Source organism: Astatotilapia calliptera, chromosome 3 (genome assembly GCF_900246225.1).
Source record: "Astatotilapia calliptera chromosome 3, fAstCal1.2, whole genome shotgun sequence".
Lineage (NCBI taxonomy): Eukaryota > Metazoa > Chordata > Actinopteri > Cichliformes > Cichlidae > Astatotilapia > Astatotilapia calliptera.
The window spans coordinates 49,677,114-49,694,559 of record NC_039304.1 but is presented as its reverse complement, the minus strand read 5'-3'; the positions used below and the strand labels follow the sequence as shown (position 1 = coordinate 49,694,559).

The 17,446-nt window shown below is 43.5% G+C and overlaps 1 protein-coding gene, 1 long non-coding RNA gene and 1 pseudogene across 4 annotated transcripts; 1 reads left to right on the top strand and 2 right to left on the bottom strand.

Annotated features, from left to right (window-relative positions):
- Positions 1 to 17,446, bottom strand: part of LOC113015543 (neural cell adhesion molecule 2-like) — a 298,755-nt pseudogene that overhangs the window by 156,681 nt on the left and 124,628 nt on the right.
- Positions 2,687 to 4,384, top strand: LOC113019690 (nuclear factor 7, ovary-like). Of its 3 annotated transcripts, none has more exons than XM_026163498.1 (2): positions 2,687 to 4,071; positions 4,201 to 4,270. In XM_026163498.1, exons 1-2 carry the CDS (start codon positions 2,702 to 2,704, stop codon positions 4,268 to 4,270), a joined length of 1,440 nt encoding a protein of 479 aa, XP_026019283.1. In that variant the 5' UTR covers positions 2,687 to 2,701. The 3 variants fall into 3 exon arrangements, with proteins under 3 accessions (XP_026019283.1, XP_026019284.1, XP_026019282.1); XM_026163497.1 differs by lacking the exon at positions 4,201 to 4,270 and adding an exon at positions 4,356 to 4,384 and having other exon boundaries at positions 2,702 to 4,052; XM_026163499.1 differs by lacking the exon at positions 4,201 to 4,270 and having other exon boundaries at positions 2,687 to 4,113.
- LOC113019776 (uncharacterized) lies at positions 7,806 to 8,632 on the bottom strand. Its single transcript, XR_003272091.1, has 3 exons — positions 8,568 to 8,632; positions 8,097 to 8,228; positions 7,806 to 7,999 (listed from the first exon to the last, which is right to left on the bottom strand). It is a non-coding gene; the product is annotated as an uncharacterized LOC113019776 (long non-coding RNA).

Below are 17,446 nucleotides of genomic sequence, written 5' to 3'. Positions count from 1 at the left end.
AACATTTCATTTTGCTGTTTCATTGTGAAATAATTTAACTTTCATAGCAGCAGTAAATAGACGTCATTCATGACACTGAGATCTGTGAGCTCAGCAGAGTGAACTCAGATTTTCAAATTAAAATATTCATATAAAAATGAGCAAAAAACAACAAAAAACAGAGAGACTTGCTCTCAGTCCAGGATGTCCTTTATTGCGTCCATCCTTCTCTTGTCCTCCTGTGTGACCTGCAGGTGAGAAACAGGTGTGAGGTGTCAGCTGTCAGGTAGGTGATGAGTGAAGAACAGAACAGAATCCGTTTCCTCTTCAAACTGCTGTCAGACATTATCTACTGCACTCTGATCACATCACTCAGACCAGCTGCTTTTACAAAGTCTCATTGATGGGTCTGTCTAGCAGACCAGACCAGATACAGAGTAGGTGTCCGCCACTCCCCTGCACCTGTGTCAGTTTCCCAGGTAAGGGGGGCTGGGGCCCAGTTGGTCCCTGCTTCAGTTTCTGGGGCCGGCTGGTCCCTGCACCCGTATCAGCTCCTCGGGTGTGGACAGCAGCTGTCCAGTCGCTGCCAAAATCTGCACCGACCCCCGAGGTGAGGTCCGCCAGGACAACGCTAACCTCCGCACCTGTACCCACTCCTCGGGTGGGAGTGGACCAACTTCACAATCTCTTTTGCAGCCCATAGCTCAGCCATTAGCCCCGCTACCTGTAGCAGTTCAGCCTGCTGTGCAGTCGCCCTCAGTTCAGCCCATTTACAACATGATCCGAAGATCCGTTGTATATGAGCAGGAATAGTTTAAAGTTATGGCTGAACTGTCCCAGGCATCTTCTGTTGCCCAACTACAAATGGGTGGACCTCCAGGTCAACGGAAAGCCACGTGACCGTGAGAGTTCCTTATATCACAGTGCAGTGGTAGATACAAAGCCCTGTACTGCCCTATATTGCACCTTAATTTGTTTTTATATAATTGCGTGGAATGAGTCTTGAGCTGAATTTTTTAATAGGCAAAAAATATTTAATATATTTAAATAAGTTAATAAGTAAATGTTAAAATTTTGTCTTTTTTTCTTTTTTCGCTGATCCGAAAATTGAACCGTGAGATGTTTGATCCGTTGCACCACTACACACAAGTGTAATGTTTTTGACTCATCTAGCTGATTTTTGTCCACATTCAATCATGCCTCACCTCACAAAGGCCTATTCTGTGTTTTTGAGTTAATACACAAGTTCCTTAAGATTTAACTCGATATCACTGCAAAGTGTGTAATAGACAGTCCACCAGCATTCAGAAGTTGCAGGAAGCTGCAGTGACAGTAGAGAGATTTTCCTGTGTCCTGGGCCCCTTGGCTCATGCTGGACTGCCAGTTGCCTCTGTTTCTCTGGCAGGGGTGTCAAACTCAAATACACAGTGGGCCAAAATTCAAAACTGGAACAAAGTCGCAGGCTAACGTTAATATTTATTGAAATATATTTATTCCTCCAGATATAAGAATGAATCTTTTCTCAAACACGTTTTGCTGAAAAACTGAATATGGAACAAGTTCTGCTCCAATTATTTGGGTAAAGATAATAAACACTTTGATGGCCTATAAGTGAAAGTGAAAATGTGATAAACCAATAATATAATTAATAAATAATAAATAATTATATTTTTTGATAAGTGAAGTTCACTGAACTGAAAGGAAATTTTGGTTTGATGATGGTTGACATGTTTTCCAAATAGAAGTTTTTCCTCTAGTGAGGAGATGCAGGTGCAGCAGAGCATTGCTGGAAGAAATGATCCCAAGGGTGGAATCTCCTGAGAAACCTTCAGAGACCCAGCGAGAAGTAGGGACCATAGCTGACAGCCCAGGCAGGGGTTGAGGTCAAAGGTCATGCTGTTTGGGGACCTACTGGTCATCATGAGAAGATTCTGGAACCACAGCAATGACCATAAAGCTGCACTGGATGGAGAGCTGTGCCACGGGGCTTTCCAGAGGTAATCACGAGGAGATTGTGGACAACATGTGAAATTAGAGAAAAGCTCTTTATTAGTAACTTTTACAACTTCTGGCAGGTTAATGTCTGAACTTTGGAGTGAAACACACCCTTAGTTACAGGAAATAACACCACTGTCTGTAACTAAGTGAGTCCACCTTAACACCACCTGTGTGTGTGTGACTGCATTACACTCCCACTGCTGGGAACCTGAAGAAGAACCAGAACAAAGTCTAAAATAGAAGCTGACAAACAGCTGCACCACCGAGTGACACTTTATTTTATAACCTTCACAACAGGTTTCATGTTGTGACCTGTGGAGGTGAAAAGACACAAAACCTCTTTTACAGCTTTTGAGCTGCAGGCAGGATTGAAACACACCTTAGTTAAAAGTCCAACAGCAACATTTTCTCCTCCCCTCACGTCACTCAAATGTGACAAACCAGGAAACAGAAAGTTCTTCGTCCTCAGTAAAGAGAGACGCACAGACGATCAGACTGAGCTCAGACCAAACTAGCAGCTTCCTCTGAGTGAGTCCAGCTACAGGAGAGAAAAGTGGAAAACTCCAACACTGCTGCTTCAAGCTGCTGACGCTCCACACACTGAATGTGAGTTTGAGCAAAAACACGACTCAAAGGAAGTTTCAGTGAAGGTGGTAGAGGAGGGAGGGGAGCCAGGACTGACTGTACTTCCTGTCTGCTGTTTTCAGCTTCACTCACAGACTCAATGGCTTCCAGATCAGAGGAGGATCTCTGCTGTCCGGTCTGTCAGGAGGTCTTCAGAGATCCTGTTCTTCTGTCATGTAGCCACAGCTTCTGTAAAGACTGTCTGAAGAGATGGTGGATAGAGAGACCAACACACGAGTGTCCAGTTTGTAAGAGAAGATCTTCAAAGTCTGATCCACCTTTAAATCTGGCTTTAAAGAACCTGTGTGAGTCGTTCTTACAGGAGAGAGATCAGAGAGCTTCAGAGGCTCTCTGCAGTCTGCACTCTGAAAAACTCAGACTCTTCTGTCTGGACCATCAGCAGCCAGTGTGTCACATCTGCAGAGACTCAGAAAAACACACCAATCACAGATTCAGACCCATCGATGAAGCTGCACAACAACACAAGAAGGAACTTCAGGAAACTCTGGAGCCCTTAAAGAAGAAGTTAAAGGTTTGTGAAGAAGTTCAAGTGAAGTTTGATCAAACAGCAGAACACATTAAGGTCCAGGCCCGACACACAGAGAGGCAGATTAAGGAGCAGTTTAAGAAGCTTCAGCAGTTTCTAGCAGAGGAAGAGGAGGCCAGGCTGGCTGCACTGAGGGAGGAAGAGGAGCAGAAGAGTGGGATGATGAAGGAGAAGATGGAGGCTCTGAGCAGAGAGATAGCAGCTCTTTCAGACACAGTCAGAGCCACAGAGGAGGAGCTGAGAGCTGAAGACGTCTCATTCCTGCACAACTACAAGGCTGCAGTGGAAAGAGTCCAGCGCTGCCCCCTGCTGGATGATCCACAGCTGCCCTCAGGAGCTCTGATAGACCAGGCCAAACACCTGGGCAACCTGACCTTCAACATCTGGAACAACATGAAGGACATGGTCTCCTACACTCCTCTCATTCTGGACCCAAACACTGCAAATCCAAACCTCATCCTGTCTGAAGATCTGACCAGTGTGAGAGGAGGAGAGAGGCAGCAGCTTCCTGATAATCCAGAGAGGATTGATTATTACTTCTCTGTCCTGGGCTCTGAGGGCTTTAACTCAGGGACTCACAGCTGGGATGTTGAGGTTGGAGACAGTACATGGTGGGTACTGGGTGTGTCAGCAGAGTCTGTGCAGAGGAAGGGAGTCATACTGTCTGGATTATGGACAATATTTTTCCATGAAGGTATTTACTACACACACTCACCATCAGCTGTCACTGCTCTCCCAGTCCAGAAGAAGCTCCAGAGGATCAGAGTGAATCTGGACTGGAACAGAGGAAAGCTGTCGTTCTCTGATCCTGATACTAACACACACATACACACCTTCACACACACTTTCACTCACAGGTTGTTTCCATACATTAGCACTGATGATGGTGGTAAAGTGAAGGTGTGTCCGTTGAAGGTGTCAGTGTCAGTGCAGCAGATGAGTTGAGGATGATGATGTTTCTAATGTTGTTTCCTGTCAGTGAGTTGAAGCTGTTAAACTGCAGCTGTCCTCCTGCTGCCTCGTTGTTCCAAAGCTCTTTGTTTCTCTTTTAGTTTCACTCTTTCTTTCTGTTTCTGCTGTCCACCTTTTCACATGGAAAATCATTTCACTGTTTCTCACTGAATGACTCCCCAAACTAGATTTGAAATTCTATAAAGTTTCTAATCATTACAAGTGATTCATGTTTCTATTTGATGTGTAAATGGAGATGATTTAGTTTGCTGGGATATGGACTGACATGTGTTGAATGGGAGGAGCAGTTTGTTGTTGTCTTCTTGTCTGTTTATGACAACAATAAATATGTTGTTGAAACAATGATTCATGTTTAACTCCATATATGAAATGTTTCTGATCTTTGAATTCTGTTTGATTAAAGACTTTCTTCATGACACAAATGAGATTTCAGTGTATTAATAGAACTAAATAAGCTCAGAGTTGAAAGGCTGGAGTATTATGTACGTGCTTCACTGTCAGGATCTTCAGGGGGATTCAAAGGGAAACATCAAACTGCTGTAATGAGATAAACTAGTTGGGCTGAACACACTTATCTGTAGTTTGTCTCCATCCAGGATCATCAGAATATAATGAACATGTGTGAAGAGCCACAAAATGCTGCTGCCCTCTCAGCATGATGAGCTCCAGCCTTTGTTAGCAGGACAACAGGAAACATGAGACAACTTTCAGAGACAGTAACCAACTGTGGCCACAAGATGGCAGCAGCTGATCTGAGATCCTTTATTGGACAGAAGGACTCTGCTCTGTGACGTCATCAGAGAGACGGCCTTCACTCTGATAGATCTGACGTCATGTCTGCACTGCGATGATGAAAGCTGATAAACACATTGTTATTGATCCATGAAATCACCTCTGTCCTCTCAAGTGTAGCTGTTTACAGAGCTGAAGAAGTCCTTCATCATCAAAACAGACAAACATGTATTTCCTGTATTAAGTGACGTCATCCTCACTCTGACCTCTTACATACATTCTGTTCAGTTTTCCTGCTGTAAGAAATAAACTGTGTGAAAATAGAAATGCAGGGAAACATCCATTAATCACAGCTGAGCCGTTTGTTTCTGACTCACATTCAATGAGGCTTCAGGTGTAAATACCTCAGAAGTGTTTGTGAGTTCAGTAGAAGCAGACCCAGTCGACCATCATGGCCTCCACAGCACTACACAATGCAACAGAAAGGCCTTCATCATCTGCTGAACCACCTCTGAACCACGACGCTCTCCCTGCATCTAAAAGCTGTTAGTCAGGATGAGATGCTGCTGTGATCGCTCACAATTTACCTGTGAGACCTTTGTAAATATTGTCTTTGTTTCTGGAGGAAACACCTTTAGTCTGTTTGTATTTGGAGTGCAGATCTGGGCGTCCATCACTTTAACCTGCACACGTTTAGTTATTGAGTGTAGTTGATGTTTGGCAGCATTTTATAAGTGACAGTTCATGAACGGTGAAGGAACAGAGGACGCCTGACCATCCTACCTGTGTCAGTAAGAAGACTTTCATCACAACTTCACAACTTAACACAACTGAAACCTGAATTCAGTGTTGCATAGTTTACTAACAGTGTGTGCTGACACTGAAGTTAGCAGTTTGTTTCCTAAGAGCTGCTGGGACAAACCACAGTGACCGGCTACAGAGTTTAGTTAAGGTGGTTCTAACATGTGACCTGTTGAATTATTTACAGGGATTTATTTTTCATTTAAAGCATCATTTGTGAAGCTTTTATGAAGTTTACTTCTTTTATGTTCTTTGTGTAACGTTTAGATTTTCTTCTCTGGTGTTTTAACTCTTCAGGTTTCCTGTAACAGAGATGTAAACCACCGTTTTCTGATGCTGCTGCACTGGGACATAAACACGGCCACTTTATTAGGCACACCTTGCTGGCTGCAGGTTATAACCCCTGCTGGAAACATCCCCACAGATTTGGATCCTTATTGCCATGACAGCACCACACAGCTGCTCCAGATGCTGCAGGATGCTGGTCAGGGCTCTAACAGTGAAACTTTACTGAAAGTAAGAAACCTGAGAGGAAATAAACTTTGACTTTAGTAAGCTGAGCTCTGAAGCTGTGATGGAGCTCAGTCGGTGTGAAGGCGGCTGCTGTGTAACAAACGTTTGTCTGAGGTGCTGCGACTGATCGTGGTCATGTTTATTTAAAGAAGTCGGTGATGAAGCAGGCTGTGCAGTCCGAGCTCTTCATCAGTTAACAGTCCTCCAGAGCTGCTGCAGGGAGCTGACTGTCCTCCAGGTGGCGCTAAATGAACAAAGTCCAAAGAAATAAACTTGGACTGTTTTTTGAAGCCTAAATAAAACGTGAATAAACTTTATAGATACATTTGAAACCAGCTACTCTGTGACTTTACACACTCACACAGTAACAGAGCTGATTCCTGATTGGAGCAGCACAGAGTTAGACTTCTTTTCTGGCTGTGGATTGGTTCGTCAGGATTTCCTCCTTTACAGGTTTAAAAACAATCTCTGTTTCTACATTTTTTGACCTCCTTCTTGTGTCTAAAGGTGAAGCAGCACCAGCCTCCTCTGATCCTCATGTTGTAGCTCTGTGTGTCCAGCAGGGGGCAGAACACCTCCAAACTGTGCCAGCAGCTCTCACTGTGAGCTCAGACGTTTGTGGACACTCAGTTTGTTTGAACATAGTAAATAATCAGAGCTTCTCACACTGTTTATGGGGACACCACCTGCCCGAGGGTGTACTGTGTCAGAGAGGTGGTGTATGGTGCTGGGTGTAGTCTCTCTGCTGGTTCACAGTTTTTACTGAGGAGCTGCGTTCATGTCAGGAAGGTTTCGTCTGATCACTGTGGTGCAGTTTGGTTTACTCTGTTTCTGAGTGTTTGTAGGATCAGTCTCTGCAGGTCACCTGATACCTGGCAGTGAAGTGTTTATGAATCAGCTCCGTCAGATTGAATCCAACAGAATAACATGTAAAACACTCCAGGGCTTTTACTCTGAAACTTTCTCCAGAGCTGTCTGGAGTTTTCTTACATTAAAATATTCTGGTGGAGGCAGAGTGACAGTGTTGTAGATGCTGCATTTTGAAGCCTCAGTGTTTATATTTTTGTTCACAGCCATGTAGACAGAGAGGCAGAGAGAGACAGTGTTGTCACTGAGCTACATGTGTCAGAGCTCAGATGAGGCCCACACATGTGTGTTATCTGTTGTTGCTACACACAGTTAAGATATGGAACATGTGTGTAACCAACTTTCATAGGTTTTAATATCCTGATGTTGACAATTGATGCAAATACAATAAAATAATAACTACACATGTTATGTGTTAGTCTTTAATACAGCTCTCCAACACACACACAACAAATAAATAATCAGTCACTTTGATTTTTTTAAATCAAATTTATCATTATTTTACTAACAGATTTGCAAATCGTTACATAAAAATATTATTAACTGCTTTTAGAAGTAGAAATGATTTATGAGGTTTTAGATATTTAAGATAACTAGATTGCCACCTATTGAATTAATGCACATTTTAAAACATCAGAAGCTGGTGGATAATAGAAGACAACTTAAGGAAGCGTTTCCCTTTTTACATGGTGAAAAGAAGATGACCACTGAAGGTGGAATGGTGAAAATGATTGTCATATATTTTAAAATTAACCCAGAGACGTAAAAACACCTGATCTCCAGTCTCTAGACGCAGTGAGGCTCCATTAGAAGCTGTTCCGAAATGTGAGGCCTGACGCTCCCACGCTGAAAAAATGCGTTCTCCATTCTTAAACAACACAACAGCTACACCATAAACAGGATCTCCAGGTCCACATACTTACCACTCAAAGTGGTAGGCTCCTCTCACTGGTGCAGTGAAAATACCTGTGGGACATTTGTTAAGTGGAAAATCAGATGTTCGAACATCGTGAACATCAGTCTGACATCAACATAGCTGAGAAGTGACATTCAGTCTTATTACCTGTGTGTGGGTTGTAGGCATTTCCAATGTTTGTGACAAGATGTTTAAAGACAAGCGTAGTGTGTGTGTTAAATGGGCCAGTAATTCCACCACCTTCAGCCAGTAAAGAAGCTGAAAAAGCCACCTGTTTGACTAAGAAAGAGAGAAATGTCATAAATTTAAAATTTTTGCTGCGGTGTCCCCCCCTCCCCAAAAGACGAAATGAAAAAGTTTTAGTGAAAGCATTTGATAGATTTCATTCTTACAGAAGCCAAAACCAACTAAGAACAGCTGCAGTGTGGTAGCTGTCCACAGACAATTTGGAGGAGGAGTGCTGAAATAAATACATTTAAAGAAAAGGTTGTAGATATGTTTTGCCACACAGTGTGTAGCAGTCTTCTTGGTAACTGGATTGCAGCCTTAATACACAAAAAAATACACAGATATTTTAAGATGAAAATAATCAGAGCCATGCTGACTTCATCACATTACCTAGTAGCTGTTGATCAAGATTTTCAATTGCAGTCCTCTGCTTATCCACTTCCTCCAACTTTGCTGCATTGTCTGAAAAAGAAAGTTTAAAAAATAACATTCTCTAAAAATGTATAAATACCCTGTGTGTGTGTAAGGAGTTTTAATTATTGTTCTAACTACAGAGTGCTACTGAGGATATCGTCGGGTGGTGGAAGAAATAGTTCGAGGACCTCCTTAATCCCACTGACATGTGGGATTGAGGGAGATGAGTCTGTGGACAAGGAGGATGGCTCGTCTATCACCGGGGGCGGGGTCACTGAGGCAGTTACACAGCTCCTTGGTGGCAAGGCCCCTGGGGTGCATGAGGTTCGTCCTGAGTTCTTGAAGGGTCTGAATGTTGTTGAGCTGTCTTGGTTGACATGCGTCTAAAATGTTGACCTTCAACAGGTCCTGGCATCCAGCTCCCACTGGAGCAGTATGCAGCCATGGTCCTCAGTGGAAAAGGGTAGAGCGCCCACTCCGTGTCAGGGACGTGTTCCTGCACAAAGTGGAGGAGTTTAACTATCTCAGGATCTTGTTTAAGAGTGAGGAGAGTGGGAGATCAACAGACAGATTGGTGCTGTGGCTGCAGTGATGTGGACACTGTATCGGTCCATCATGGTGAAGAGACAGCTGAGTGAAAAAGTAAAGCTCTTTCCTATCCAACACGTTGCAACACGTTCTCACTCCCAAAGCGTAACATTTTACGCTAGGTGACAAATCGTTAACATATTACGTTTTTGGCTACCCACAACGTTCCTAAATGACGACCTCGGAAAAAAGAGGAAATATGAGAACCGTCTGGACTCCATCTACACGTTTTCGCTCTTTTTCTTCAAATCGCTTAGAAACACGTTATTTAACATCATTATAATCCTGGTTAAGGTCAGGAATAAGGTTATGGTCAGGGCTAGGGATAAGGTTAGGTTTACGGCTGGAATACAGGGCTGGAACGTCTATTACCGCGGGAGCGTCATTGCACTGGATTCCAGCCATAACCCACCGTGTACCATAAGAACGCCGAAGGTCTCCTTTCGCGTTCCTCAGGAACGCCGCGGGACGTGACAAAACGTCGACATGTTACGCCTCGGGAGTGAGAACGGGCTGTCCTATCAGTTTGTCCCCACCTTCACCTATGGTCACGAGCTTTGGGTAATAACCAAAAGAATCAGATTCTGGATAAAAACAGTGGAAAAGAGCTTTCTCAAGCCTGGGAATGCCTTGGTGTTCCCCCGGATGAGCTGCAGGTGGAGGGGAATGTCTAGGCTTCTGTGCTTAAGCTGCCGCCCCTGCGACCCAGCCTTGGATAAGTGGAAGATGTATGGTTGGGTTGAAACTACCCTTAGATAAATTATACTTTGCACATATTAGTACATATTACATTTCCCCACTGAACCCATAAAAAGCACAAATTTTGATGATTTCATATACTTTAACCTATAATTATTAATCTCACACATTGGAATAAATGAACTCTAACAAATAATAATGAATCACTAATATTCTGTTATACAATGAAACATGTGTACATACAGTACCTTGTTGTTGCTGTTTAAGTTTGTCAATTTCAGACCTCTGTCTCTGAAGTTCAACGTTCTGCATTTCCAGGTCTTTCAGTTTTGCGACATGGTCTGACAGAAAAGAACATAAATAAGTCAATATGAATTTTATTTATCTGCATCATTTGAATCCCTTTTCATTTTTCGTAGGCTAGATTATTGAATAAATAATGAATAAATAATAAAAATAAAAAGATTAATGAGAAACGTTAGTGATAGATTCATGAAGTGACATTGATATCTCTGTAACACAGGGGCTCATATGAAGGTTTCCTCATGCTGTCATTTTTCTCACTACCTGACATCATACTCTACCTTTATTCTCTTGTTTTAAGGTCCTGATTTCCACTTTCTGTTCAGCCACTGAGGCAGTCAGCTCTCTGAGCACAGCATGGATTTCCTGTGGACAGGGTTGCTGGTTTGAAATCTGCTGGTCAAGAATTTCATTATCTGCCTCTGTCTGATTTGTGGAAACAGAGCAGACCAGAAGCAACAGCAAGAACTTCAGCGTGATCTCCATTCTGTCAGTGAAAACTCAACAGTATCTGTGTGTCATCTGCAAACCTGACTGACTTTTATATTACACAGTACAGAGGGGAGGTCACTGTAGCATTAGATTCAACCTTATTCTAGTGAATCAGTGACTAATGTAATCTTTATGACTTCAGATGCAGTACAAGGAGAAGAACAAGTGAGTATCAATGATTGTCAACTGATAGTAAAACATGAGCATGTGTGTTTCCACCAACTGACCAGAGCTTAGAGGACAAATATCAAAATGTGTGCTCAGATACAGATGTTTAAGCAGCTGTGAAAGAACATATCTGGAAGTTTTTGGCACTGAGGAAGTAATTGCCTTTGATTATGGAATTCCTATAATAACTCAGAGCAACAATACTCTAAACGACCTGCACCTGTGTGTAATCTAATGTCAGTACAAATACAGCTGCTCTGTGACGGCAAGAGAATATTGGGAGCAACAACACCATGAAGTCCAAAGAACACACCAGACAGGTCAGGGATAAAGTTAATGAGAAATTTAAAGTAGGCTTAGGCTACAAAAAGATTTCCCAAGCCTTGAACATCCCACTGAGCACTGTTCAAGCCATCATTCAGAAATGGAAGGAGTATGGCACAACTGTAAACCTACCAAGACAAGGCCGTCCACCTAAACTCACAGGCCGAACAAGGAGAGCGCTGATCAGAAATGCAGCCAAGAGGCCCATGGTGACTCTGGACGAGCTGCAGAGATCTACAGCTCAGGTGGGGGAATCTCTCCATGGGACAACTATTAGTCGTGCACTGCACAAAGTTGGCCTTTATGGAAGAGTGGCAAGAAGAAAGCCATTGTTAACAGAAAACCATAAGAAGTCCAGTTTGCAGTTTGCCACAAGCCATGTGGGGGACACAGCAAACATGTGGGGGACACAGCAAACATGTAGGGGACACAGCAAACATGTGGGGGACACAGCAAACATGTAGGGGACACAGCAAACATGTAGGGGACACAGCAAACATGTGGAAGAAGGTGCTCTGGTCAGATGAGACCAAAATGCAAAACGCTATGTGTGGCAGAAAACTAACCCTGCACATCACTCTGAACACACCATCCCCACTGTCAAATATGGTGGTGGCAGCATCATGCTCTGGGGGTGCTTCTCTTCAGCAGGGACAGGGAAGCTGGTCAGAGTTGATGGGAAGATGGATGGAGCCAAATACAGGGCAACCTAGGAAGAAAACCTCTTGAAGTCTGCAAAAGACTTGAGACTGGGGCGGAGGTTCACCTTCCAGCAGGACAACGACCCCAAACATAAATCCAGGGCAACAATGGAAAGGTGTAAAACAAAACATATCCATGTGTTAGACTGGCCCAGTCGAAGTCCAGATCTAAATCCAATCGAGAATCTGTGGCAAGATCTGAAAACTGCTGATCACAAACGCTGTCCATCTAATCTGACTGGCATACATCAAGGCAATCTGATGTAATCTGATCAAGGCATACATGGAACACCATAACCAAGTGGGCGGCATAGTGTACAGGAACATCTTTGCTGAGTATAACCTGTAAGTCCCGAGGTCAAAATGGGAGATGCCCCCAAGGGTGGTGGAGAATGACCGAGCTAAGATCCTGTGGGACTTCCAGATACAGACGGACAAAATGGTGGTGACTAACCAACCGGACATAGTGGTGGTAGACAAACAGAAGAAGACGGCCATAGCGGTTCCGAATGACAGCAATATCAGGAAGAAGGAACACGAGAAGCTGGAGAAATACCAAGGGCTCAGAGAAGAGCTCGAGAGGATGTGGAGGGTGAAGGTAACGGTGGTCCCCGTGGTAATCGGAGCACTAGGTGCGGTGACTCCCAAGCTAGGCGAGTGGCTCCAGCAGATCCCGGGAATAACATCGGAGATCTCTGTCCAGAAGAGCGCAGTCCTGGGAACAGCTAAGATACTGCGCAGGACCCTCAAGCTCCCAGGCCTCTGGTAGAGGACCCGAGCTTGAAGGATAAACCGCGCCACTTCCCCGATCACCTCATATGTGTATGTAAGTCTTCTGTCTCCCTTTGTTCGTTGTTGCTTTGTCTGTGTTCCCATGTCCTCATAGTCACAGAGTCATAATGTGTGTCATAGTGCCCTCATAGTTATCACAGTATGTCATAGTTGTTCATAGGTTTCTTAGTTCTCCTGTCACCAGCCAAATAAAGGCTCGCTTTTGGTTTCAAGTTCCATCTCTCTGCCTATGTCTGTTCGTGGGTCCTCTACATACACTCCACAACCGAGACAGGAAAGGAACCTGTGGGATAACAGCTGAACAATCTTTTGTTCACACGTAAAATAGGTGTGAAAGGCAAAATTATAAATTGTTTCTAAAAATAATTAAATAAAGCTGTTTTATTAAATTAATATATACATAATGCAAATGTGCTCATAAATGAGTTGACTCTGTGTTTTCAGAGTTAACAGATTCATTCAGCGTTATTGTCTGGATCTGAAATATTGCAGGTACACGCAGAGTGCAGAGGATTTTTACACATACACTGATAATTGTTTTCTATAAGTCTCTGGGTCAGGAAGTCCAAACATGATGTCCTGAACTGGGCCTTAGAATACGATGAAGGATAGCATTAGATAATCAAGGCTATACAGGATGTGTTTTTGTGTCCATGTGTTTCTGATTCCAGGAGGAGCAGATACCAGGTGAGGTCGGATGTGGACGGGGAGGATTCGCAGCAGACTGCCACGTTGGATTTGGGAGAAGATAATAATATTTTGTCATTGTCAAAGTATAAAAGCTGTACAGCCCATTTCAGGGTTAGGGTTTGGGTCAAAGTGAAACTAGAAATATTTAGAATAACAATGAGTTCAAAGCGTGAGGAGGTCTGATGTTCCAACAGTGTTCAGGATGAGAATTATTACCTGCAACGCTCCAGTTTGACCTCATGGTGGCAGTGCCGTCTCACTGTTATAATGGCTACACTCAGACTACAGGAGAGAACAAGAGGCTGTACTAAAACTCTGATGTTTTATCGTGTGTTTATGACATCATGCTGACGTCAGCCTGATAATACCTGTTGATTCAACTTAACAGCCAAGGTTTCCAAGGCTCTTAAATGAACCACAAACTACAGGGTAAGAGTGAGCTGCTGAAAGTCAGATCTGTTCTTCAAAGCAGACTTTCAGCTTTATTACAAACTAAGAGTCGGATCAGCACAAATACTGACACAGAGATGGCTGCTGGCACTGCGCTGCTCTGCTGCACTTTGCTGTTTGTCCTTGTCTTCGTCTCTGCAGGTGAGATTGAACTAAACTGAGTTTCTCTCTGAGATAACAAGAAGTACAGGAGGATTATTTTCATCTGGATTCAGTTTGTCTGTGTGTGAAGGAGACACGAGGCTGGGTGGACACGTAACATCTGTAATCCAGCTCGACAGAGACAAAGAAGTGTAATGTGTGTGTCAGTGTGATGTGTTGTAGTGTCAGGAGTCAGTATGCAGCTACAAAGCTTTTTGTTCAGTGTATACAAACAGCTGTAGCTCCATAAAGGCAGCATGCAGAGACTCACAGTGTCTTATAATGAGAGGCTGCTTTCTCTCACACATTATGTTCACTTATTATCAGCACATGTTGTTGTTCTGTGGAAGCTAACATCTTGTAGTTTCTGACACTTTGCATGTTTAGCATGAGGCTAAAATTCCCCCTCAGTGGGTCACTGGTGACCTGCTGGATGTTCAGAGGTTCATTAAATCCAACATGACTAAAAACTCAAATGTCAAAGTGTTGTTTTCTCTTTCAGACCAGAAAACCATCTCAGCTGAGTCTGGACAGGACGTCACTCTGACATGTCGAGCTCCAAACAACAACATTAGAGTAATAACGTGGGAGAGATCTGACCTGAAGCCAGATTATGTGCTTTTGTACCAGGATGGTCTCTCTGATTCAACACACCAGCATCCATCTTTTAAGAACCGGGTGGATCTGCAGGACAGACAGATGAAGGATGGAGACGTGTCTTTGATTCTGAAGGATGTGACAGTTCATGACGCTGGAGCATACGAGTGTCATTTCTTCATGGAAGAAACTCGCTCATGGAAGTCCATCAGCAGCCTCAACCTGATTGTTACAGGTGAGTGAGTAGAGTTGAGTGTGTGTGATCAGAGGTGAAGCTGCTTCCTGGTTGCTGATGTGTGTTTGTTGTATGGATGAGCTGGTGGATGTCAGAGGTAGACAGATGTTTCTCCAGCTGTTGTCTTTGTGGCTGGTAGTCTAGAGTTGTAGAGCAGCATTGTTTGGTTAGAGCAGAAACAAAGACATTTATGAATCCGTCTCTTCTTCTCTTGCTCTCTAACTCGTCTGTAAACATGTGTGGGGAAACTCAATGTTAAAGCCTACAGCTGGAGGGGGAGGGGAGGGGTGGAGCTGGTGGTAAGTCTGTGAAAGTGAATCACAGTCAACTACAGCCCCTTAAATTGCCTTATTACTCGATGCTGAGAAAGCATTCGAACGGGTGGAGTGGGATTATCTGTTTTATACTCTAAATAAATTTGGATTTGGCCCTAATTTCATTTCATGGATTCAGTTACTTGACTCCTCACCTCTGGCACGTGTTAGAACAAATTTGTTATTCTCTTCTTATTTCCCACTTCTCCGTGGTACGAGACAAGGATGTCCCTTATCCCCTCTCCTTTTGCGTTATCAATTGAACCATTGGCGATTAAAGCCAAGCTGACAGCTGACAGTTGCATTAAGGGCATCTTCAGAGGTGACCAGGAGCACAAAATATCCGTATATGCTGACGATCTCCTGCTGTATATGTCAGAGCCTTTATAACACTGAATAAGCATATCCCTGCATTTATTTGGAACGGCAAAAGTCCATGAATTCGTAAAGATTTCATGCAGAGAACTAGGCCAATGGGTGGATTAGCCTTGCCAATTTTTCAGTCTTATTATTGGGCAGCAAATATTCAAAATATGCTGGATCAGTAATTTTACCACAGAGACTCCAGCTTGGCTCCAAATTGACTCATCCAATTGTGGCAAAATGTGCCTATCAGCTTTGTTGAGTTCAGCTCTCCCATTAGAACTATACACCTATAAATGTAACCCTTTGTTGTATGACTCGCTCAGAATTTGGGTGCAATGTAAGGTTTGGGTTACACTTAATGTCAATTAAAGCACCTATCAGCTCAAATCATATGTTCCCTCCCTCCATGATGGATTCTGCCTTTAAAATATGGGAAAGTAATGGACTTAGAAATATCAAAGACCTTTTTGCAGATGGAATTTTTCTCATTCACGCAGCTCCTGAAGCAGTTTAATGTTCCTCGGAAACATTTTTTCCGCTATTTACAAGTTCACCACTTTGTAAAGAGTCGATTTCCTTCATTTCCAGAAGTACCTGAGGAAACTTCTTTGGATAAAATTATTAATATAAACACTCATAAGAGAGGGGTGATTAAAGAAATGTATGCTATATTATTAGATCTTCAATCTCCTTCTCTCTACATCCTTAAAGCACAGTGGGAGAAAGACCTTGGGATGACTTTAACAGATGAACTCTATGTTTTCTCCATAGGGTACACTCTTCTTCTATATGTGCCAGACATGGGCTGACCCCCTGTGTAACAGATGTAAAGCAGAAACAGGTTCACTCCTTCATCGTCAAAGGAGCTTGCAAAGAAAAGCGTCTGGACTTCTTTAAGTTACTTGAAGACGTTTCACCTCTCATCCGAGAAGCTTCTTCAGTTCTAAGGTCAAATGGTGGAGAGTCCCAGATATAAACCTAGTGGGAGTATCCCCCCACAGAGGGACAAAAGGACCCCCTGATGATCCTCTAATCGCCTGAGCCAAGGTGTGAAACTGGGTGTGGGTCCCAATCAGCCAGAGTTTCGGGTGAGTTCATTGTGAAACCTGGCCCCACCTTATCATGCGAATTCCTGAGATCAGATGGCCCAGGATGTGAGTGGGTGTTAAGGCGTCTGGGAAGGGATCTCAAAACTGGATTATAGATGGCAGAGAGTTGGTGTCGTAAACCCCCGCCTCTGTTCAAAGATGGTCGCTCACAGTGGACATAGATGGCTTCTTTCACTCCTCTTTCAAACCATCTGTCCTCTCTGTCCAAAATGTGAACATTGGCATCCTCGAAAGAGTGTCCTTTATCCTTAAGATGCAGATGGACTGCTGAGTCTTGTCCTGTGGAGGTGGCTCTTCTGTGTTGTGCCATGCGCTTGTGAAGTGGCTGTTTGGTCTCTCTAATGTAGAGGTCTGGGCATTCCTCGCTGCACTGTACAGCATACACCACATTGTTAAGTCTGTGTTTTGGCGTTTTATCTTTCGGGTGAACCAGTTTTTGTCTGAGTGTGTTGCTGGGTCTGAAATGCACCGGGATGTCATGCTTGGAGAAAACTCTCCTGAGTTTTTCTGATACACCGGCTACATAGGGGATGACAATGTTGTTGCGTCTGTCTTTCTTATCCTCCCTCGCTGGTGTCTGGTCTTTCACACCTTGTCTCAGGCCATTAGAGGATCACCAGGGGGTCCTTTTGTCCCTCTGTGGGGGGTTACTCCCACTAGGTTTATATCTGGGACTCTCCACCATTTGACCTTAGAACTGAAGAAGCTTCTCGGATGAGAGGTGAAACGTCTTCAAGTAACTTAAAGAAGTCCAGACGCTTTTCTTTTCAACCTCCTTTGACTACGATGACCTGGATGACTGAGAACCTTCACAGACATATTCACTCCTTCATAGTTTTTGGCCCCAATCTTCATAGCTATTGGGTGTCTACCCATATGGAAAAGA